Source organism: Cryphonectria parasitica, assembly GCF_011745365.1.
Source record: "Cryphonectria parasitica EP155 unplaced genomic scaffold M406scaffold_7, whole genome shotgun sequence".
NCBI lineage: Eukaryota > Fungi > Ascomycota > Sordariomycetes > Diaporthales > Cryphonectriaceae > Cryphonectria > Cryphonectria parasitica.
Genome location: NW_024468915.1, coordinates 886,154 through 909,859, shown reverse-complemented (window position 1 = coordinate 909,859; position 23,706 = coordinate 886,154). Strand labels below are relative to the sequence as shown.

General features: G+C 54.2%; 4 protein-coding genes and 1 non-coding gene across 5 annotated transcripts; all 5 read left to right on the top strand.

Moving 5' to 3' along the window:
• The first annotated feature begins 8,857 nt into the window (after positions 1-8,857).
• M406DRAFT_357398 (uncharacterized protein) lies at positions 8,858-9,786 on the top strand. The gene has a single exon (XM_040923668.1). It carries the CDS (start codon positions 9,325-9,327, stop codon positions 9,586-9,588), a length of 264 nt encoding a protein of 87 aa, XP_040773294.1. The 5' UTR covers positions 8,858-9,324; the 3' UTR covers positions 9,589-9,786.
• A 4,582-nt stretch (positions 9,787-14,368) lies between these two features.
• On the top strand, positions 14,369-16,793 carry M406DRAFT_347448 (uncharacterized protein). Its single transcript, XM_040922297.1, has 6 exons — positions 14,369-14,507; positions 14,672-14,726; positions 14,801-14,880; positions 14,945-15,204; positions 15,291-15,579; positions 15,751-16,793. The coding sequence occupies exons 2-6, from the start codon at positions 14,706-14,708 to the stop codon at positions 15,998-16,000; spliced, it is 900 nt and encodes a 299-aa protein (XP_040773293.1). The 5' UTR covers positions 14,369-14,507; positions 14,672-14,705; the 3' UTR covers positions 16,001-16,793.
• A 1,558-nt stretch (positions 16,794-18,351) lies between these two features.
• M406DRAFT_347447 (uncharacterized protein) lies at positions 18,352-20,316 on the top strand (the record flags this gene model as incomplete). The annotated part of the gene is made up of 5 exons (XM_040922296.1): positions 18,352-18,683; positions 18,752-19,131; positions 19,174-19,672; positions 19,850-20,038; positions 20,270-20,316. Exons 2-5 carry the CDS (start codon positions 18,763-18,765, stop codon positions 20,314-20,316), a joined length of 1,104 nt encoding a protein of 367 aa, XP_040773292.1. The 5' UTR covers positions 18,352-18,683; positions 18,752-18,762.
• A 289-nt stretch (positions 20,317-20,605) lies between these two features.
• M406DRAFT_t102 lies at positions 20,606-20,676 on the top strand. The gene has a single exon. It is a non-coding gene; the product is annotated as a tRNA-Asp (tRNA).
• Positions 20,677-21,223: 547 nt separating this feature from the next.
• Positions 21,224-23,653, top strand: M406DRAFT_63249 (uncharacterized protein; the record flags this gene model as incomplete). Its single annotated transcript, XM_040924824.1, has 4 exons — positions 21,224-21,657; positions 21,715-22,143; positions 22,217-22,259; positions 22,388-23,653. The coding sequence occupies 4 exons, from the start codon at positions 21,224-21,226 to the stop codon at positions 23,651-23,653; spliced, it is 2,172 nt and encodes a 723-aa protein (XP_040773291.1).
• Between the last annotated feature and the right edge of the window lie 53 nt (positions 23,654-23,706).

Below are 23,706 nucleotides of genomic sequence, written 5' to 3'. Positions count from 1 at the left end.
GCCGGAACCGCCACGCAGGCGTCCATGAGTAAATTTGTCAGGTGTCTGCAGCTGGCTGTTTTCTTCGACGATCAACCCCCCCCCCCCCCGGGGAAAACGTTGGCTGCCTAAAAGTGTTCATCACCAACGTTTGGTGCTGTAGTACTTGTACGTGCTGCTGGCTAGTTTAGGGGATCAGCTTCAAAGGCTTTTTCCCAAACAGAGTGTCAAGATCCCCCCGCCATGTGACTGTGGAGCCCTTCTTTTTCTCTCGATTTGGAGGTCCATATCTGATCTGCTAACCACGGACTACAACTAGGTACTCTAGGAGATTACTCTCCCTCGGATCTCTCTGCCACTAGTTGTTGTCGATCCAATCCGTCGTATCCAAGATTCAGATCGCTTAATGTGGTGCAGATGCTCACATAATGACGAGGACACAAGAGCTGCATTGTAACCCCGATATGGTGCCATCTTATCAAAAAGAACAAAAAGAACGGCTCAATAGGGTCGCTTCATTTCGGGGGCCCCTTCCCAGGCCAGCAAGAATCCGTGGCGATCAGTAAAAGAACAATCCATAGAGGACAAGGCCTTGTCTATAGCACGAGGTCGTTCTTTTCGGCCGCTTCCAAAGGGCTGTTAGCCTTGGTTCCCTTTTCCTCTCTCATCTTTGTCTTGGATTTCGCTACTATGGTACTGGTACTGGCTTCCGCGACGGATACACCCGGTGGCTATGCGTTTTGGCCACAAGACTTTTGGTTGGATGGTTTCCCAAGGTGACATACTAGGCCCAGGCTTTAGCTGGTACTGTTAGCACTATGATGACTGCTCCCTTGCTTACCTGGGCCGGCTCCAATACCCAACCAAGAACAGGAGAGGAGGCATCATCCTAGAAGGCAAACAAACACTGATAAATGGGATTTCGAAACACTCCTCAGGAGCTTCGTTAAACGTCGTAAGGAGCTCTTGCTTTTCTCATCAGAAAACGGAGGGCAGCCCCAGTTCCCTATCCACTAGATGTTGCTTCTTTTTTCCCCTTCTTTTTGGGGTTTTGGAGGGGGTAGGGGTTGGAGAGAGTTCGTGTATCCAGATGGTTGGTCAGATACTGCCGGTGTACAGATACATCCAGGCGGTTGCCCATACATGTTCCCCGTGTATCGGAGCCCAATGGATACAGTAGTGTTCGCGTGTAAAAGTGGGACTCCACGTTCTGGCCGGTACTTGGAGGCATGTACCTTGACGTGCACGGCCATCTCGTGTCGCCTGGCCATCGTCATTAGTACCATAGTACTTTTTTTTTTTTTGTTATTATTATTATCCTGACTGTTATTGTTTTTGTTGTTGATATTGATATTCATCATATTGTCAGCTGATATGCCATCCCACGACTGTTTTCTGTCCCATTCTACTATGCCAAGGGGGAGCCTGAGAGATCGGATTGAAGAAAATTGAAGCCATACTCTCCTTACCTCTCCTGACAACTCCTCCTCATCTTCAATTCGTGGAGGGGGAAATCAGGCCCTGGTGTTGGGCTGCAATCCAGACGTGGCCAGTTGCAGCCTGCAGACAGTAAGTACACTGACTGCATACCAGCAGTGCTGGCTGATCCCTGTCGCAGAGCTGCACGTCCTGATTACGGAGTCGCAAGTCTGGATTGAAACTGCAGTGACTGACACTCGCAACACGCAGCAAACGCTTACAATTCATTCAACTTTGCAAAATTCAATCTTGCAAGTGAGGAATTGCTACCTAATTACTTTGCATAATCCACCTTATGAACTTTTTCCCCTTACCCTCCCTCACTTTGCAAACGCGCCCCCCCCCCCCCTTCTCTCCACTCCACACCTCCACCACAACCCCTCCCCTCTCCCCGTCCTCACAGTGGATTTGATTGATTTATTGCCCTTCCGAGGCCCAAAAGTCTTACTGGTGTCATTCCCCCCCACAGCAGTAGGTGCGATTCAAAAGTTGTGACTGCCCTTGAGACTTAATTTACCTTCGTACTACCACCACCTTCATCTCACCTTGCCAAGCCTACCCAGAGGGGAAATAAAGGCTTACCGGGTTCTTTCTTGAGAATCCTTCATGACTGCACTGAGATATCATTCGTTTTCAGGCCACTTGCAGGCGGCCAGAGATAATTAACATCGAACACTGGGCGTCCACCCGTCGCCAGTCACCACACACCACGCGCCTGATCGTCCGCATCCCGCAGTTCGCTCCTTGCCTCTTGGCCCACGGCGCTCTCCCTTGTTGCCGCCGTCGCAGGGAGTTCCTGGCATCTCTTTCTGGCCAACCGAAACCCTCCCAACTTCGTCCTCCACTCACATTGCCCATCCGCACCTCAATGCTCGTCGCCTCTAACCCTGGCAAACACCTCCTCCTGCTGGCGCTGGTTACTGCATGAGTTTCTCTCCCTCGCCCAATCCTCTCCGCCCAAGTCACGTTTCGATTCATTCAGGCCCACTGGCACTGGCAGCGTGGGCAGCGTGGGAAAGCTAGTTGTGTGTCAGTGCGAGAGTGCGAAGTGCCCCCCCCCCCCCTTCCAGCAGGCTGCCCGAGTGCTTCTCGCGACACGCTTCCAGCAGCAAAACCCACCCACCCACTCTCTCTCTATCTGTACGCTCGCTCTGTCTATCTCTCTGCACGTACAGCACGACCCAGCTGCAGGGGGTTGGGGCGCTCCCCAGAGCTCGTTGGCCTGCGTCCACAGTAGTAGGTGCAGACAGGTAGCAGGAGTGATGTACAGGCCACCATGGACGGAAGCAATCGAGAAGACGAGGATCTTCGCCAGGACCCTGGCCTGGCGGTAGCTACCTCGCCCTCATCCCATCATCATCCCCAAGCCCACCACGACCTCCCCACCCACCTCTCCTCCCCGTCCAGACAACGACAGCAGCAGCAGCAGCAGCAGCAGCAGCAGCACTTTGCAAGATACGACGATCAGCCTCTCTACGACGCCATCACTGCCCTCGACCCGTACTCTGCTCCAGACGAGAGACATCGTGTCCTGACTCCTCCTGACGAGGACGCTTCCTCGCCCTTCGACCCGCCGCCCACATCCTATGATAACTTCCATGCTGCAGCCTCAGATGCTGCAGCGCTTGCCGCCCCTGGAGGGAGCCCTGACGACTTCTACCGAGGCTACAGGAACTTCGAGGCCGCGAAACACGACCCGGCATCCTCCTCGACCCACGACCCCATGGCCTCTGCCGCCTCGACGAACCGCCGCGCCCCACCCGCACGGTCCAACACCACCAGCAACAGCAACGGCACTGCTGCTTCCTCCAAGCTGCCAGGCCTACAAGGCGGCCGCGCTGGCACGAGGCCTTTCTACCGCTCAGCATCCAACCCCGTCGACGACCGATTTGTGCCCATCGAAGGAACCAGGCTTCGCTCTGCCACTGGAAGTGCGGTGCCTCCTGCTGCGAGGGCCAGCGTCAAGGACATGAAGAAGCGATTCGAGCAGAATGGGACCCCGTCCCCAGCCGACGCCCGCCGGGTGCCATCACGAAATGTCGCCAGGGGCGGCACCGTGAGACCCGTCAACGGCCGCTCTGCGACCATGAGTGACGCCCAGTCGTACTCATCGCTGCGTGCGCCCGCAGGCGACTCTCCCAAGGGCAGCGCCTCTGGTGGCACCCAGCGGTCTCGGTTCATGCCAGAGGACCATGTCTCGACCAATTCACAGTCATTTGCGAGCCGCATCAGCCGACCGAAAGCGACCGGCCCCTCCAACAACACGCACCCTACACATGGCACGAACCAGTCGTCATTATCATCCCAACCGCCATCTGCTCCAGGTGAGCCTCTCCTCTTTGGGGAGATACGGCAAGAGGACGTCAATGCAGAGACGCCCGGGTTCGGTATAGAGGGTGACTCACTGCGGAGAGAGACAGAGTCCTCAGGACAGGACCCTTCGGTCCAGCAGCAGCAGCATCAGCGCAGTCAATCAGAAGCCCCCGCCGAGCCTGCCTCACCTACCGACTGGTATCGCGGGGCTCGTTCGCCCCAGAGGAATGGCACACCACACCACCACCGCCACCACCACACTGACGAGAGCCCGACAAGGTCACATACCAGGTCGCAGAGTGACCAGCTCGGCCCTAAGGCGCCCCCGATCAACACCAACAACACGCAGTTGCGGCGACAATTGGAACAGTCGTACTCGCCTCACTCGCCCTCGTCCTCTCGGCTCCCCGTCATGAACAAAAAATTCACCACACCACCAGATCCTACAAGTCCAGCGTCGACCCGCTCTAACTCGCCAGCAGGTGTGCGGCGGTTGCCACCCAGCGGCAGGACGTCGAGACAACAAAGCACGCCCGTGACACGTGCAAAGACGCCGGTCAACCGATCAAAGACGCCCACCGGCCCATCGACTGCCCGAAAGACAACGCCTGCCCCGAACTCCACCAACGCCCGTCTCGCGGCTGTCATCTCCCCGCCGCCGAAGCTATCACCCCCGCTCCGAAGCTCCCGGCCGAGACAGCCCGTATCGCAGGCAACGACAGCCAGCTCCAGGCTGAAGACCATCGACCACTCCAAGGCCACTCACAATCCACCTCTCCGGCCCTCGGCAAGGTCCGACTCGAGACAGGAGGCACCACCAGGACGGAGAAGGAAGCTGTCGCTGGGCGGACCAGTTGACTTTGCGCAGCGACGAGAGACTATAAAACTCAAATACAGCAAGACGATACGAGATACGGAAGCGAGAGAAGCCAGGGAGGCTGCTGCACAGAGGCGGAAGAAGGAGCTCGAGGCAGCTGCGAAGGCAAAGGCTCGCGCACAAGCCCGAGCAGAGGCACAAATTGCGGCTGCCGAAGCTGCAGCGCTCGAGGCGGCGAGGGAGCCGACCAGGACATCTGAAGCGTCCCATGATGTGGAGGAGTCACGAGAGGAGAACAGCGCCGAGGCAGCCGGCGGCGATGGAGCTGTATCAATCGGGAACAGCGCCGCACCGAGTACAGTCCGTCCGGCGCCGCCTCCTGTGCTGAGTATCGATTCTCCAACTCTAGGGCTCCCTGGGACTTTCCCAAGCGTAGGGTCACCACCCTTCGACCGGGATGAGGCACCTCCATCAGCTGTTTCGGAGACTAGCGTCATCACTGAGTTTGACCATGAAGCTCAGACAGAGCCGCCGGTGCCTGAGCGCTCGACACACGAGGAGGGGCTGCCTGAACAGCCGGCACCTGTCGACAACAACGCCCAGACTGAAGCTCCGGCCGCCCCGCGATCCTCGTCTTCCTACAAGAGGGCAACCTACCGGGATCCCTTCGAAGACCTCGCTGACGAAGAGAGCATTCCAATCACCATCTCTCTCGAGCCGTCCTCTCCCGGGCGTGGCCCTCAGGGCTCATCGTCGTGGACCGCACCTGGCGCTGAACTTCCGATCCCTGGGGCCTTCACGGACGATTACGACACAGCATCGGTCTCCGAGGTCGAGTCCCATCACATCGACGAGTATCACCACCAACACCACCACCACCACCACCACCACCACCACCACCCCGAGCTGCAACAGGAGCCAGAGGTGCAGGCTGAGCAGCAGCCAGTCGAGCCTGCCCTTGAACCACAAGCTACAGTCAAGGATGAGTATGAGCCACAGCCGTACGTCGCGCAGCCGTACCATACAACCACTGTCACTATCATAAGCCGAGATGCCGGTTTCGGCTCTCCGCCGTACGCCGAGCAAGAAGAGCCAGAGTACATGCAGCCACGGGATGAGCCACAGATGGACTCACTAGAGGACTTCTACACCGGGCCGCGGCTGAAGGACAACATCGCCAGCCTCCGAGATTCAACATACACAGCTTCTGATGTCGACATCTCGGATGGTCCTTCGGCTGCAGGCGAGGCGCAGCGCACCCCTGACACCTCCAACAGCCTCAATGTCCCCTCGATGACGACTCCGGCCAACCGATCGAGCCAGCAGTCCATGTGGACAGATTTGTCATACAGCAGCAGGGACTCGCGGCGTCTGGACTATGCCGACACGAGCGAGGCTGATGCCTCCCGGCCCCAGTCACTGCGAGACGATGACTCCTCGTTCAGACGCCGCTACTACACAGACGGCGGCGGAGACGATGAGGGCACCGAGCACCATCGTGCGGCCGAGTCTGACACGCGAGGCATCTTCTTCGGATCCTACGCCCCCGGGCTTGATCGTGGTCTGCGGATCCCAAGGCTCCCAGATCACTCGCCGCCGCCACCTCCCGACGCCGGCTCACGCCCAACCAGTGGCTATTATGACGATCACAGGTCCACTAGCTCTGTCCCGAGGGACGAGAATGGGAACATTAGCTTTCCTTTAGCACGCAGGGAGAGCGATGACTATCACGATGCATCGTCTCCTCAGTCACTCGACAGCGGCATGCCCGCCCAGACGCCTATCGAGGGCGAGCGCAAGGTGTCCGAGGACGTGGATGAGGAGTCTGTCGCAGCCAGGAAAGAAAAGAACCGTCTGCGCCAACGCCAATTGTGCATCAGGGAGATAGTGGACACAGAGGCAGTCTTTGTCAGGGACATGAATGTTGTCGAGGAGATCTACAAGGGAACGGCGGAAGCGTGCCCCAAGCTTGATGACAAGACCATCAAGCTGATCTTCCGCAACACGCACGAGATTGTCGCTTTTCACACGACATTCCTGAGCGAACTCAAGGACGGCGTCACGAGCGTGTATGTGCCTCGAGGGAAGCGGTCCCCGATGTTGAAGGAGGACGCGACGTTTTCGGATGCGAATACGATTCGCTCGGTCGCCTCGACGACAGCATCAACTGTTCCCTCGACAACACCCTCTTCCACGACGCTGGTGTCGCCGCCCAGTATTCTTGCAGCAAGCGACGAGACAGACGATGTCAAGGATCGTCACACCATCATCGGACCGGCTTTTATACGGAATATTGAGCAGATGAGAGCGGCACACGAGGGATTCCTCCGGACGAGCGACGTTGCCAACAAGCGTTTGATCGAAATCCAGCAAGACCCGACCGTACAGGTGTGGTTGAACGAGTGCAACGAGGTGGCCAGAGACCTCACAGCTGCGTGGAACCTGGACTCGCTTCTCATTAAACCCATGCAGAGGATCACCAAGTATCCCAATCTCATTGCTCAGTTGCTACAGTACACGCCTGAGGATCATCCCGACCGGGAGGATCTGGTTGCCGCCCGGATGTCCGTCGAGACTGCCATCCTGGACATCAACAAGACCAAGAAGAATTTCGAGCTGGTCGGACAGATCGTGGGCAGGAAGGGAAAGGACACGGATGTCAAGGCTGGCTTCGCCAGAGCCTTTGGCAAGAGGGTCGACAAGCTGCAGGCCTCCAGCAACCGGACACCCGAGGATCCCGAGTATCTCAAGCTCAACGAGAAGTTCAGCGACGACTACCTGCGCTTGCAGGTCGTTCTCCGGGATGTGGAATTCTACACCAGGCAGGTTGCCGCCTATGTACAGACGTTCCTGGATTACTTGTCAGCAATGGAGCTGGTGATGAGGCTCCAACCTGGTCCGCACCCGGAGCTCGAAGCCAAATGGGTCCAGTTCAACGTCTCTATGAGAGACATCAAGACGGTGGCCCTCGATCAACATGTAAGCACGTCGACTAACAGCCGAAACCACACTATAGCTAACAAGAGAACAACAGCTCTTTGCGATCCGCAAACATGTGATAGAACCGTTCGAGTTGGTCATCCGGAGCTATCAAAACCCTCTGCTCGCCATGAAGAAGCGGAACAAGCGGCGCCTCGACTATGAGAAGTCCGTCCAGCTGAAGAAGAGCGGCAAGAAGATAGACAAACAGCTCTCGGAGCTGGTGGAGCACTACGAGGCCCTGAACGACACCCTGAAGAAGGAGCTGCCGCAGCTCTCTGCGCTTACCGAAAAAGTGGGCAACATCTGTCTTGGCAACATGATCAACATCCAGGCCAAGTGGTGGTTCATATGGAAGGAGAAGATCCGGGCTGTTGGGGCAGCCCCAGATTCCCGCGACCTATCCGAGGTCGTGACGACGTTCCAGCGAGACTTCAAGGAGATGGAGGAGCAGATCATGGCTCTCGGCATCCTCAACCACACCATGAGGACCCGAACGTCTCAATCCACAACAGACGAGACCGTCTCCAGGATCAGGTCACGACCTTCTGATCTTGGGACCCCGCGGCTCCGAGGCTTGTCTATAACAAGCGATCATGTTCCAGTGCTGCCCACGCCAGACTTCGCCAAGCAACACAACCCACCGTTCCCGACATCACCACCGCCCAACAACGGCGGCGGTCCCGGTTACTTCTACAGGGACTACTATGCAGGCCTTACCTCACGTGGTCCTGCCTCGCCGGTCTCCTCTGACATCTCCGGTACCCCGCGCAACGTCCCGCCCATCACGACACGACCTGGCACGGGACGAAGCTATGACTCTGCGGGCATGCCGAGGCCTAGTATCGAGTCGTTGTCCTCGAGCCACCTGCGGCGAGAGTCTAACTCTGCCACTAGCCCTCCACTCTCTGGTGGCGACGGGCACCGCAATTCTGGGCTCTTTCAGTCTGCCTTGCCGTTGGCCGAAACCCCCGAGGAGTCTCAGCCCGGCTCATCATCTCGTGCATCATCGCGCGAGCGTCAAATCAACAATGGCTACAACGTGTTGTGGCTTGCTGCATCCCTCTTCGAGTTTAATATTGAGACAACGAAGCACGAGGCTGGCTATCCTTATCTGACATACACAGCCGGAGAGGTTCGTATCTTCTTGATCGTTGAGATCTTTTGTACAATTAGCCATCTTACTAACCATGTCTATCGGCAGATCTTCGATGTCGTCGCTGAAAAGGGTGAACTGTGGCTCGCCAAAAACCAAGACGACCCAAACAATCTTGTCGGCTGGATCTGGTCCAAACATTTCGCCAAACTAGCCGATTCGTAATGAATGCGAACGACATGGATGACAACTGACTTGGCGGACATGCCAGCACAGCGTGGCCGCTCGGTGTGTGGCGTCCTCGATGACGGACTTTCTATTCTTCGCGAGCTGAACGTGGGGATTGTCTATCAACTCAACTTCATGAGAATCTCATGTGTATTACACATTACGACAAGCAAGGAGGGAGCAAGCATGCATATTTTTTGATCTTTAATTTTCCTTCAGGAGGAGTTCATCAAGGGGAAATCGGCCTGTTAGAAGATACCAGAAATCCGCGGGCGGGCGTTCACATCATTTCAATTCGTATAAGCCTGTGCCGCACACACACACACAGCACGAACAAGAAAAAAAAAGAGAAAGTGTGTCGGTTGTGAAGAGAGGAGGGGATCCTGGCGCAGCTACCATCACGACTTGTTTTCATTTGTTTGGCCTTCTCACCATGGAAATGAGGACCAATTTATTTCACAGCAGGGTGAAACGGAACTGCAAGGGGATCATACCAAAAGAACAAAAAACACCAAAATCTCTGCTAGCTTTTGCTGGCTTTGGGTCAGGCAGTGCCTTGCCTTTAATCTTCAGCATCAAGCCTAGTTCTCTTCTTTTCTTTATCTCTCCAAAGAAATCCTCTTATTGTCGAGGCTGTCCAGAACCCGGAGTCAGGAGCTTCGGAGGAAGGGAGGACGCCTACCATTGCTACTTTTGATATGGACAAGAGATGGTGGCGGACTGGGGGTGGGAGGTACGGGAGTGAGTTTGAGTGTTGGCTTTCGGGGTATTTCATCAACACCATGTGTTGGATGGACAGGCCCCTTTTGTAGCAGTCTCGAGGAGCTGTCCAGATAAAAAGAGTACTACTACTACTAGGCAAGAGCATAGGCAAATGGATCAATATTCAATATTCAATGCGATGCAATATTGTAGTCTATTTTTTTTTCTTTCTCTCCTCTCCCTCGGTCCTTCTAACGTGTGCTTCTGTAGGCAGCAATAAATACAAAAATGACCTGCTTGTCTTCCTGAACAAATGCTTCAACAGAGATGGGCGTGTAATGAAAAGCCACAAAACAGCGTAGGGGTATGCTGTAGTCTGTAGGTGAGCACGGGAGGGCACCTGGCCAACTACTTTGAAGAGATATGTCTCTTAGCCCTCTTCCACCTTCAAATACCGTGCTGAGGGGTTTTGTACTCCATCCAGTCTACAGATCGACTGAGCCTTTCCATGATTATTATCAATCATCCAAGTTGCAAACCGGCTTCTGGTTGGCGGGTATGGCAGGGCGTTCTGGTGGGGAAGGTAGAGGGTGTGTATACAATACATATATGTTAACCATACACAGGAGATACATCGGCGGGAATGAAAACCTCGATCTACTCTTGTCTCGGTAGTAGTCCCATGATAGACTTATTTGGATCTGTTCTGCCTGGCGGGCTAGGCAGATCGCATAGTCATAATCAACCCAAAAGCTTCTTTGTGAGCCATCACCAGCGTGGTTATCTCTGTAATAGCCAGCCTATTCATCTACTGGGGGGTTGTGCCGCTTCTACATGTTGAACGAGGCAATGATAACACCCTATTAGACAGTCCGCTAGTTTGACTTGTATGTGTAGAGGATAGAGAGGGAGGGGGCGTGTTCAGTTCAGATCGGCAGCAAGAGACGTCAGTAGTATCCATGGTCGAGACCACAAGGCTGGAGCATTGAGACACGTCGCTCGGCAAGGCTACGTCAGACCTGCTTGGATACCAAAGCAGTGTGTGTATATGTGCCACAGCTGAGTAAGCTGTTCGCGGCTTGTTGCGGCACGTCTCTGCAGATGAGAGGCGGAAGAAATCGTGCGTGCCTAGTGGTGGTGGCGGTGACACCCACATGCCCCATTGTCAGCCATGAAAAGGCGTGTGTCTATAGGGGTTGTGGCGCACGAGAGGCCGCTGGCTTTTCAGTCTCAACCTACTGCCCGAACCGATTGCAGCCGTAGCAGAGTTGGGACCTCCGAGGCTACACAGAGTATAGCAAGCAGTCTCAAAAGCCCTGTGTGCAGTCGCGGACTGGGCTCCGAGTGGCCAAGACCGGAGACAAGTTCAGTCCACCTGGGTGGGCTCGCGTGCAGCTTGACCAGCATGGTGCGACGTCAGGAACAGGTGGCTTGGAGATCGGCATAACCGCAAAAAGTAAATGCGACAAATGACGAGGACTCATTCATCCAGAGAGGGAAGTACGAAGGGAGGGAATAGGAAAAGAAAAGGTTGCCTTAGGTCGTACGACATTGCTGCCTGTGATGGTCGAAACTGCCAGTTCGTGGCATCCTCGTACCATTGGCGCGGGCGCCACAGAGCAGGTTGGGCCAGGGACAGGTATCCAGATAGACCCACCTGGTTCCGGCGCAGTGGCACCTGACTGCAGTCGAGCCTCTCTGCGTTACTCGAGGCTCGACCGGTGTGAAAGGAACGGCTTGGCCTGGCAGCAATGGTGGCGTCTCTGAGCGTGCGACATCAGATGGGATGGTGATGCTCGGGCCTCCTTGTCTCTGCCTCTTTTCGAACGAGTCCACCATGAGTGTATTCCGAGTAGCCACAGTTCCGTCTCTAAGCCTTGGCTGCTGGTCGACGCATGGGCACAGTAGAAAATGCGAGAAAAGAGAGCGCGCAATACGATATGCTGATCTCTGCAGCCGCGTCTATGCCTGTGCTGGGGCTGTGTCAGCGCCGTCTGATTGTCATCACGCGAGCGATTAAGCTCCAAACATACAAGCGTATATAGGCTTATTAATATGAACCATCAGTAAATGACAGATAGCATGTAACGGCCCTATTGTGCATATAAATTCCACACATAGCATCGGCTTTTTAGGCCGGCTGGTCGTCCCCGAGATTACTACTGCCCGGTGAAGCATCGGGTCCGGATGGCAGTTGTGCATGGACGCAAGCATGGAAATTATCGCACTCAGAGGGGGCCCACTGATCTGGCTTCCTGCCCAGACCATCCAAGCACCCAAGCATTTTCAGGGTTCCAGTGCCAGTTTTCAGTATGTACAAGGCAGCAAGGAAAGCAAGGAAGCAATTCCCGTCTGCCCATTCCCTGGTATGGTGGGGCCGCGGCGGGACGGTGGGGCTGTTCACAGGAGGGGTACCCACAGGGGCACACACACATCAGAAGGGAAAGAAAGAGGAGAGAAAGGGAGGGGGGGTGGGTTAAATAGAGGGGAGACCAGAGAGGGTGGGCACCTGCGGGAAGGATCCGGCAGAAATATGAAGGGGTGAAGGGGGAGTGAGGAAGAAGATAATCATTGTGCGACTTCTGAGGAAAGAAAAGAGAGGGCAGAGGGAGGGGAAAAGGGAAGGGAAAAAAAAAAAAACTGGAGAGGAAGGAAAGGGGGGAGGGGGGCTAAAGGAGTCATGAGGTGAGCCTACCTGAGCATTCACTGACTATCAAGTCTGGCAGTTACGACTGTGATAAGTTCTATCAAGTTGGACTGGACACACCCTTAACTGTGGTACACTATGGTGCTACGGTCTACGTGGTATGGTACGGTGCTTTACTGGGGGTCAATGTATTAATCTTGGTATGCACTGACTTACTGGATTGAGAGTGCTAGACTTACTTGAAATGGGCCTAACCTAGCCTGTCTGAGGTTATTTGGCCAGATCAAACCCTGCATCTGGCAAGGCCTGTCAGCCAGTGTACCATAGTACGCAGTAATTACTGGTCCCAGCAGCGGCGGCGGCGGCAGCAGCAGCAGCAGCACCTCCACCTAGCACCCAGGCCATCAGTCGTTTTCCCCCTCCCTTCTCAATCCATCCCTCTTGCCCCCTTCCCTCTTCTCTTACATTCAGCACGAAAGAGAAGAAAAAAAGAGAGAGAGAAAGGCAACCTTAAAGGTGACAGGTAGTATGCAGCAGTGCGTGGGTTCTCTCTCCTCCAACCCCCTTTATCATACCCCTCTTTCCAAACCAAAAAAGAAAGAAAGAAAAACACACAAGGCTACGTGCATAACGCAAGTGTGCTCCCGTCTGGTGGTGCTATAGTATCCGCCGCCGTACCATACTATAGTCAGTCACCTACTATAGTGTAGGGTATGCATTAACACAGCAGTAATAGTGTGGAACACTACTTCCCGGCCCATACAATAATGCTATGGTACTATGGTACTTGGGTACCTGATTACCCCGCTGTCAACGCGCGCCGCTGCACGTACCGCAGTACTATTCCCCCCCCCCCCCTTCCCACCCCCCTGGTGGACCAGGGTCACCATCACTACCATTGGATAACCACAACTGTCTGGCCCGTAGTGCTGGGCTAGGTCAGCATGGGTGGTTCTGGGTCGACGACGTGCTGCTGCAACTGGGGCGCCTGTCAAATGCTGCCACCACCTTGCCCCCCCAACCTGAACCTCTCTAAACCTTGCATGCTCTACCACAGTACTGCTGCTGCCACCATTTGGCCTTGAACCTGTTCCTGTCCGACCCTTTTTCCTTCCATCCCCCATCGTATCTTTTCTTCTCGTTCACAACCATTTTATTCCCTTTCACACAATCACACACATAAGAAGCAGACATTCTAAGCAGAGAGAGTACAGACGGCCTCCTGCATAGCCTTTTTGCGTCATGGTCTAGGGCCCCACCTTATTCTCACCAGGCTATTGTGCTGTTCTGTTCTGTTGGTGTGTGTGTGAGAGCGTTTGGTGTGTGCCTCGGCTTCGCATTGCCTCCAATTTCAATCAGCCCGCCGTTTACATTCAGCCAGCCCATGCATTCAGTCTCTCTCACGACGGCAACACGGTCCGGCCCATAGCCATCGAACCCCCCTGGCATGCGCAGATCAAAAAAGTCCCCACTGCTCGAGTGTCGTTCCGTCCAGGTGGTGCAACACTTTCATCTCGTCAACGTGGTCCTCTGCCTTTAGTGGTGCCTAGCGAAAGGGCCTCACGACACTCTTTTGCACTGGAGAGCCACTGGTGCCAACCCGACCAGACAAACTCGAGAGTGTGGTTGTGGACTCAGAGGCGGACGATATAAGCAATCCCGCTGTCCAATCCCCCCTCAGGCCAGCAGCAGGGACGACATACACACCAATTTCTCTGGAGCGTCGCTTATCATCGCGCACCATCGAGTCAATATCGATATCGCGAGGTTCTTACTCACGTTTGCTTTGAAGAGAAAAGAAGAGACAAAAGCTTGGGTCTTTGATAGCACGACAACCAGGAAAAAAGATCACCACGAGGGGAACATTCAATGACCTCGTACTCGAGCCCGCGAGGGCCCAACGGCACGATGCCTTCCGTCTACCCCCACCAATTGCCGCCTCCTCCACTGGCGCACAGCAGCTATGCATCTTCGCAGACACTGCCCTCCATGGCGTCCCCACCGAACGGCAATGCCTACAGCAGCACGACGGGCTATGCCCAGTCACAGACGTACCAGCACCATCAGCCATCGTTTCCGGGCCAGCAGGGCCATCCCCAACAGCCAGGACAGTCCCTTTACCACCAAACATCATCACTCGGTCCGCCGCACTCCCAGGCAAGCCCAAATGCGAGCGTGCCGCCCCAGCAGTCATCTCCACCAGGAGGCGACGAGGCTGTCACCAAGCTGGAGGCCGTGTCTACTGTCCTCAACGGCCGCCGATATGCGTATGTCATGACCGCTCCTTTTCCCTCGCCTTCTTCTTCGTCACTTGCTAGCCTTGATTCCAGTCCTGGACTATTGGACAGGACCTGTGCAGAGACTGTTGTGGACCTTCTTGCTTCGTTCGATGAGGAGATGCTGACCTTTGCTCCTGATTTTCTCAAACCAGTTTGATCGTTGAGCAGCAACCAATCCGTGCCAGAATGTGCGGCTTCGGTGACAAAGTAGGTCTTCCGTCCTAGTGCTTGTGGCAACCCTCCCCTGCCAGCAAACAACAATCATCTAACGGCGAGAGCAGGACCGCAGACCGCTTACTCCACCACCGGCAATCAGGCTTCTCGTGACAGACGTCCACACCGGCGAAGAAGTTGACGTAAAGTGAGTATCGAATCGATTCGTCTCGGGCAGCGCAGGTCGCGGTAAAACTGACCTTGGGCGACAGCACCATCGACTTCGCGCAGTACGTTGTGACGGTAGATCTCTGGGACGACCTTGGTTCCAAGGAAGTAAATGTCGTGCGCAGCACCACGGCCACGCCGGCGATATCTTCAACCATCCACGAGTCTTTCAACAATCTCGAGTCGATGCCGTATCGTGCTACGAACATCGCACCCTACCCATCATCCCATTCTGGCCAAGTGTCGCTGTATGGCCAGCCTCAGCCTCCCGTCGCCCCATACGGCGGTGGTCAGTACGGTCAAGGTCAGTAGCCTCTTTGTCTATCTTGTCACCTCTCTTCTTCCAATGCTCTCACGTCAACTTGCAAGGTTTGAACTGACGATCTAAAGTTCCGAGCTACCCACCAGCCCCCAACGGGTACGGTCAGACGGCATACGGGTATCCCAATGACTTTGCGCCTCTGTACAGGCCACCACAGGTATATGAGGCAGGTTCTATGAACGGGCCGCAGAGGATTTCCATGTCTGGGCCTTCCGGTGCCGGCGTCCAAGGCATGTTCACCAGGAATCTTATCGGGAATTGCGCTGGGAGTGCTTTTCGGCTGCAGGATACCAAGGACAAGATCGGTATCTGGTTTGTCATGCAGGATCTCAGTGTAAGGACAGAAGGAAACTTTAGGTAAGTCGAAAGATGTGATGCCCCGAGGGCACGAGATCCTGTTCGCCCCTCCCCCGCCCCCCCCCCCCCCCAAAAAAAAGCCGCCCAGTGTCTAGAAGAAGGGCGGGAGGGAGGGAGGGGAACAGAAGGAAAGACAGAGGCATACTGACTCAATATCGAACAACCTTGTAGACTCCGATTTTCCTTCGTCGACGTCAAGCCCACCGCGGACCAGAAGGGTGATGCGCCTGTCAAGATTGGCAAATCCCCGATCCTCGCATCTGTGTTCAGCGACAAATTCCAGGTCTACTCGGCCAAGAAGTTCCCTGGCGTCTGTGACAGCACCGAGCTCAGCAAATGCTTTGCGACCCAGGGCATCAAGATTCCGATCAGGAAGGAAGGTGGTAAGGGTGGCGGGGATGACGACGATGACGATGACTAGAAAATTTCGTCCATCACGTTGCAGCGGCATGGGGCGGGACACAAGCAACAACCCAAGACAGTGTCCGGGCGTCTTCACAGTCACCGACAGACCAAACCATGCAGACATGCCCGGAATGACTTTTGTCAGCGAGGGAGCAGTTGCAGCTCTAGACTCCAACAAGAAGGCAAGAACTATTGCAAAGATTCAAAGTGCTTGTCGGCTCTGTGATCTCCGCCTTCAACGTCCAGACTCGGCTTCTGCACGTTGTTCGACTTGATTGGATCTTCCTTGTCCGCCTTGGAGAAAGATCCATCACTCATCTGCGTCTCGGTTTAAGAGGATACAAGAAGGTCTGCTAGGACATGCATTGGCTACTACATCGGCTCGGGGGGCTTGGTTTGGCTATTAGATAGATATGGTCTGTTCACATGGTGTGGTTTTTCTCTTCTTTTTCGTTTGATTTTTCTTGCCCTTCTGCTTTTCCTCCCTGTTTGGGTTCTGATATTCTGAAATTCGATTGTGCGTGTACTGTGATGGGACAGCACCGAGTGGTTCTTTTGTTCTGATATTGCAAGAAGGGTTGGCACCAGTAAAGCTGGGTGTCGTCAGGTGTGGCTCGCCGGCGCCGACGAAATAGCGAGCAGCAAAACAGGCGAAGGAGTAAGAGAAACTCCCCATTCATATGTCTGGAGAGGTCGGTGTGCTCAGAAAAAATATCAGCGACGGTTGGGGAGACATGGTCGGCCTGTCCTATTACCCCACGGCAAGCAACCTAGCGTTCTGAGGTAATCAATGCAGTGAGCATGAAATTATTCTTTCTCTCGGAAGCCAATGGCACCCTGGTAGGACTGTGCAGTCCGGACGAGAGACCATGACCGAGCGAGCCGCAGCAAAGTAGTACACCCCACTCCAACAGATGACAGGACAAAGTAAAAGTTTACATGGCAGTCAAAAAGGGAAGTCAAATCTCTCAGGTGGACAGACGCAGGCAGGCAGTAAGTGAGTGAGTGAGTGGCGTTCCCGACAGTCTGGATACGGAACCAAATCGGGAAGCAACCCGAGGGAGCGGCTTCAGGGAGGGGGCCGAAAAAAAAGTAAGACCGGAAGTGAAACGAGACAGTCATTTTACCTGGTCAATTATTTTCGTTCGTCGCCCCCCCCCCCACCCCTTCTTTCTTTGCTTGGATGGATCCGAGGTGTCGGAGCCGGGAGAGACATGTAGGCACTTTACATACATATATGTACATGTATATTATGCGCATAACGTAGAACATGCCCATTCTAGGGATGGTTTGTACAGGCATGTCATGTTATAGAGGACATCCCGGCCAAGGGGGAAGGATAGGGTATGGGATGGGCGAGACATGCATGCATATTCATGACTAAATAGTAGATCGGTGGGCAGAGTTTACCGGGGAGATAAAGGAAAGTGCGTGATTGGACATGCTGGTGATCAAAAGATTGGGGTGAAAAGAAGAGGAAAAAAAAAGGAAAAAGTAACAACCCTTGCATACAAATGAATACTATGTATTGTCCCGGGGTGGTCGATGCAAGAGCTAGAGAAAGAGAAGCAAGATTTGATCCAGATCAAGTCTCTGCATCTCACTATTGATGTAGTGTACCGTACTTCTCTTCATTCCATATCGTCAATCATCATGAATTGCCCCCCCCCCCCCTGGGTGTACTATAGTAGCTACTTCTCGTCCTTGCCTCCCCTGCCCGCGTCTCTGAGACATCTCACACCGCCATGGAAACAAAAACTTAGAAGGGCATTGGACGGGAAAACTCTCCACCTTCCGCCCCCCCCCCCCCTTCCATATTTTCAGTCCTGACCCCACTCGACCTGTCTCACCCATCTCATCGGAGAATTTCGTGGTTCCCCCTTCCTGCACGGACGTGCAAGCTAGGAGGAATTGTTAGCTACAGGACGGGACCAGATGCCGTTACCGATTATTCGGATCCTCCCACCCCCTGTGAAGGGTATCTTTTTAGTAGATAATGAGAGTACTGTACATGTGATAAGATTGGCGAACATGGACGGGCCCATTGCCGATCTCAGAGATCTGAGACAAGAGACTTTGAGGAGATGGAAAAGAGAGAAATAGAGGGAGGTTGCCATCGTCCAGAGAAACTCGATGCGCTGTGCGGATGACTTGTTTGAGTTGCGTCTGACGCTGGGAGGAGGAGAATATGACCCTGCCAGTTAGTCTTTGGGTAAAGATTTGTATTAGTCAGGGAAGAGGGGGGGGGGGGTGTTGGGTTGGTCACTTCCAAATCTCAGCCTCAAGCTCGTTTCGACATATACACCACGTCATAGAGTCAATTCGGCTCATCACTATTCTCACAACCTGGCTATTTTTGTTGTCCTAGTTTCAGTGATCAATCACCTGCTCTTGGTGTAAATCAATATCTGGTGTGTTAATTTGCATTCGATATTTCTTTGGTGGCCAGACTCAACTCGAGATATCAGGATGGCTGCACGGCCCAGTATGATGTGCTATGATTGTGGCACATGACTGCAGTATAAATCACCCTTGCAAAAGATACTTTCAAAAGAACCTCATCACGATAGTGTAGGACTTTTTTGCACTCTGGTCGGGCAATATTCAATTCGTTTAAACTAAGCAGATAGGAAGGTGTTGCTGCCTAAACACCAGAAGAAGCTATGCCGCCTTGGGATCAGATATCAACAAGTATACATGTAGCAACCCCCCATCAGCCATGAGATTTCTGAAATATCATGCTGACTTTGTTCCTCCACTTCGCAAGTCCTCGATACAATGGCCCCAAGACAGAAGAAGTGCATTCATCCGTCGCTGACGGTGGACGTATCCCCCCATGGTGCCGAGGCAGGATACAAGCGGCCAGACTGGAAGCGCAGGGCCGCAGCTACAACTTCTTCCGGCCGCTTTCCATGGGACGGCCCCAAAGAAGAGCCTGCTTCTCACCTCTTCACATTCCCAGCGCCACTCGTCCTCCCTGACGATGACCTCGCGCAGGACCCCGGCCAACCCCCGCAGAGCCTGCGGTCGTGGCACAACATGCCCGAGAGGAATCATGCCACCTGCAACAGAAAGACAGTGTACGTGGCGAGGCCGCCAGCTATTCCAGAGTCATTGTCGGTCATGAGCAAGTGGATCGAACCAGCAGTAGGGCTGGGGAAGAAGGGGAAGAAAAAAGGAGCCGCCCAGGCAGCAGCAGCAGCAGCAGCAGCAGCAGTGCAGCCACCCAAAGCGGATGATATCCTGGCGTATCTCGGCGCTTTCTACCACGGCTTCGAAGTGAGGGAGTACAATCCTACACTCCGGTTCGAGCCCTGGGAAGACAATGCGAGCAAGGGCAACCCAACATCCTTTGTGGCTCTGAAAGAAGGACCGGCCGATAGCCTCACGCGCATCCGAGCGAGACCCAGCCTGGACGGTGTCTTTTCCCACCAGCTCAACCTCAATGACATGCTGGACTGTGCCATCAGGATCCTCCCTCGAGATGCGTACGCCCTCCTCCTCCTCGTGGACCACGACCTTTATGAGGACGAGGACGACGATTTCTGCTGCGGCAGGGCCTACGGCGGCAGCCGTGTGGCTGTAGTCTCCTCGGCACGCTATAGCCCCCTCTGCCACGCCCACGAGGGTGTGGACACATCACACATCTGGCCCGCGTCGCACTGCGCGGCGTACGTGGCATCCCAGTGTGAATTATCTAATCTTTCACCACCAAGATATGACCAAGAAGGAGGAGGAGGAAAAGAAGACAACGGTGAGCCCGACAGCGCTCTCCACCAGGCCGTGACAGCCTTCAGGGCTACTGGCACTACTACTTCCAGCGGTGGGAGCACGACCGCAGCTACCAGACGCGATCTCACACAAGGCCTGTGGCTCTTCTGCCTGGCGCGTACGGCCTCCCACGAGCTGGGTCACTGCTTCGGCATGGCCCACTGCATGTACTATGCGTGCGTCATGCAGAGCACGGCGGGGGTGGCTGAGGACTGCAGGCAGCCGCCGTACCTGTGTCCTGTCTGCGCGGAGAAACTCTCCGTGGCCGCCGGGGAGGCCCACGGTTCGGGTTTTGACGGGCAGAGATATGAAAAGGGGGCGTGTGAGGCCATGATGAGGTTCTGTGCGAGGTGGAAGCAAGTCGGCGCGTGGGCTGGGTATGAGGCTTGGCTGGGCGCGAGGCTGCGAGCTTTGAGTGTAGAGAGATAGAGAGAGCATGGCCACGACCCGCAGAAGATATCGTATATGGACTGCTATACTCTGGGGAGCTAGTCTGCCTTGGGGACATCTGCAGGACCTCTTGTGATGGGCATGGTGTGGTACGAGTATCACAGACTCTAGGATAATCTGCTGTGTGATTGATCAATAGTGGCAAGACTGCAAGCTAGAGTATCTAACCTGTTTGAAGTTTGGCTTGAGGCTCAAAGTTGCCCTTACAGAAACATGAGATGATTCAATTTTCCCCTTGTAGATCTGCTGTCGCAATTTCAGCTGTGTGCGAAATGAAACAGAACGGGAGGTGGCATGGCAGAAGGGGAAGAAGGGAGGCTCACTTAAACCTGAGTCCGAAGTGGTTGTCAATATAAGCAAACGAGGTGCAGTCGTTTTCAACAACAACACAAACCAAACATCCTGCGTGGTGTAACGGTAACACATCGGCTTGTCACGCCGGGATCCTGGGTTCAACTCCCAGCGCAGGAGACTTACTTTTTGGCTGTTACTGCTGTTTTTTTTGGTGTGTCGACATGTTGTTGTTGTGTGTTCCTGCCGTTTGTGACTCCTGCGCCGGCGCAATGTTTGGAGAGCAGGCAGCTGCTAAGAGACAGGGGGGGCCCGGTACCCACTCTCCAGTACACTAACCATCTTCAGAGGCTTATGCACGTAATACAGGTATTTACAGGGGTCATATGCACCTACAGTACCGTCTCCTCGGTAGTATTTCAGTGGGTGCAGGCTGCCACTCCTGTCTACTATGTACATTCACAAGGCTGTGAATGTTAACATTGACTGCAATCGGCCTGTGAGTTCTCAATACTTTTTCACAATGATTAATAGCTCTGTCCATCGACTGCTTGGATTTCATTCTTTTCCTTTGTGACTTACCCACTGCTTACTCTTCCAACTCATTTCATTTCCTTTTTCCTTCAGGGTTTCTTTCCTCTTCTTTCTTTTCTCCTTTCTTTCTAGATACTAGAAAACCACAGCCATCCAATCCTTCTAATTCACAACCAAATGCATTGTCAGCATCATGTCTCTGGAGATGCCTCTCAAAACCAAAGAAGCCTTCTACAAGCAGCTGGATGCCTTGGATACTTCTTTTGATGATGAACATGAAAATCTTCAAGATGATCACCGGCAAAGGAGTCGGGCCTTCTTGGAGAAAGCGAAGCCAGGCAGACAACACACAAAGCCAAGTCAGGGCAAGGTGGCCACTGCATCTGCTGCGGGCAGAGTGTCGATACCAGATCCCAAGCCTACCAAAAGCGTCTCAATGACTGCTGCCACACCAAATACCACCATACAGGCCACGCCTTTTGTCCCTGATTCTCACCCCCCAGCAAGTCGACAACAGATTCCTAGCAGCACATCAATTGTGCAAGACACACCCCTTCAAGAGCCTGGACTAGACTGCCGCATGACGAAACATACGTCTGCAGGCACCGTGTCTAAGGAAACCCAAAGGTCGCCAAATTCAGTCGTGGCAAGTAGCCGCGGCGGTCGTCGAAAACGGCCTACCAGAGACAAGGGCAAGAACGACGTGCCAGAGGCGAAACGGATATTGAAGAATCTCAGACTGTTCTACATCCCTCCAGATCGCATTTCTCTTCGCAAACATCGAATCGAACATGCAGAAAAATACGGCGCGACGGTAACCGACCAGCTTGCTGACGCTACGCATATTGTCGTTGACAAAAACCTTGGATACGAAGATATCAAGGCCACTGTTTCGACCGTCTCTGGGAGTGTCGGCAGCACACTTGTTACGGAAGAGTGGCCTTTGGATTGTATACAGCAAGGACGCGTCCTCCCACCCTACCTGAAGTATCGGGTCAAAGGGACTCCCTCTGGGCAGTCAGGGTCTACAGGAAAAGAGACAGAGCAACGAGACGCCACTCGAAGACCCGACAGTTCTTTAGAATTGAAAACACCTCACAAGAATCCGAAGAGGTGGGACTATGTCCCTGACGTGACCCCTTCGCAGAGCACGGCATCTCCGCTCCCGTTTTTGGACCTGAGACAGCTTGGGAATACCGACGCAGCAGGCACAACTCGGCCTTCGAGTCGTGAGGCGGCTGACAATCATCAAGCTATCCCGACATTGGAAGATACCGACGGAGGGGTTTCTAAAGATGCAGAGGAGTTGAATGGGCCTGTCGATGTCCATAGAGAAAACTCTGAATTCTGTGACGAGCTCTCACAAATCATTAATGAGGCTCGTGAGGAGTTTAAGGATGTCCCACGCATCGGGGATGAGGACGCGAACCTCAATCCAAGTGAAGATGGTGGGGAAGACGACTCGGGAGCAGAGAAAGAGCGAGAAAGGAAGAGGTTCAAGAAGAAGGGGGGAGGCAAAAGCATCCCGAAGAAGTACGACGAGTATTACGCCTGCAATCGGGGAGGCACCAAGGAGCAGGCCGAGAATAAGGACAATCCAAACGCCTTTACCATTAGCGTTTTCCGAAAAATGCTCGATTATTACACCAACACAAATGACCATTGGCGGGTACTCGCGTACCGCAGAATCATCACCACTCTTTCAATGGTCAAAGACCGCACCATCACTACGGCTGAGGAGGCCAAAAAGCTGCCGTTCTTTGGAGAGAGGCTGTCCGCCAAGCTTGAGGAGATTGTCAAGACCCAAACCCTCCAGCGGTTACAATTTGCGCTGAACGATCCCATAAGTCAAGTCAAGGCGTTGTTCCTAGGGGTTTACGGCGCGGGTCCGACGACCGCCGACAAATGGATCGCGCAGGGCTTCCGAACACTCGATGATTTACTACGGAGCGCCGATCTCTCGTACAGCCAAAGAATTGGCATTGAGCATTATGAAGATATCAACTCCCGCATACCGCGTGCTGAAGTTACGAAGCTTGGTGAGTATGTGAAGGCCGAGGCAGTTAACATCGACAAGGAGGTGGAACTTCTCATCGGAGGCAGCTATCGTCGGGGCGCGACCAGCAGTGGTGATATTGATTTTATCATCACCAAGAAGGGCACGACCTCCAGCAGGGACTTGACCCCGTTCCTCGACAAGCTCGTCGGCAACCTGAGCAGACGGGGTTTTCTGACAGCAGAGCTTGCTGCCCACAGCTCCACCAGAGAGGGCAGTGGCAGCAAATGGCACGGCTGCTGTGTATTGCCACGAGCCACTGACGACAAGGATAATGACAATTATCGTCCTGTGTGGCGGAGAATCGATCTGCTTCTCGTGCCAGAGACGGAGTACGGCGCGGCGCTGATCTACTTCACGGGCAACGACATCTTCAATCGCAGTATCCGGTTGTTGGCGTCGAAAAAGAAGATGAGACTGAACCAGCGTGGGCTGTATAAGGATGTGCTGAGGGACCAGAACAGGCAGAAGATCTCCGATGGGGACCTGCTCGAGGGACGGGACGAGAAAAGAATCTTCCAGCTTCTCGGCGTAAAGTGGCGGGAGCCGCATGAGAGATGGTGTTGAGAGGCTTGGATTGCATATAGGACAATTGCATAGAGGCGAGACGGACATTGATA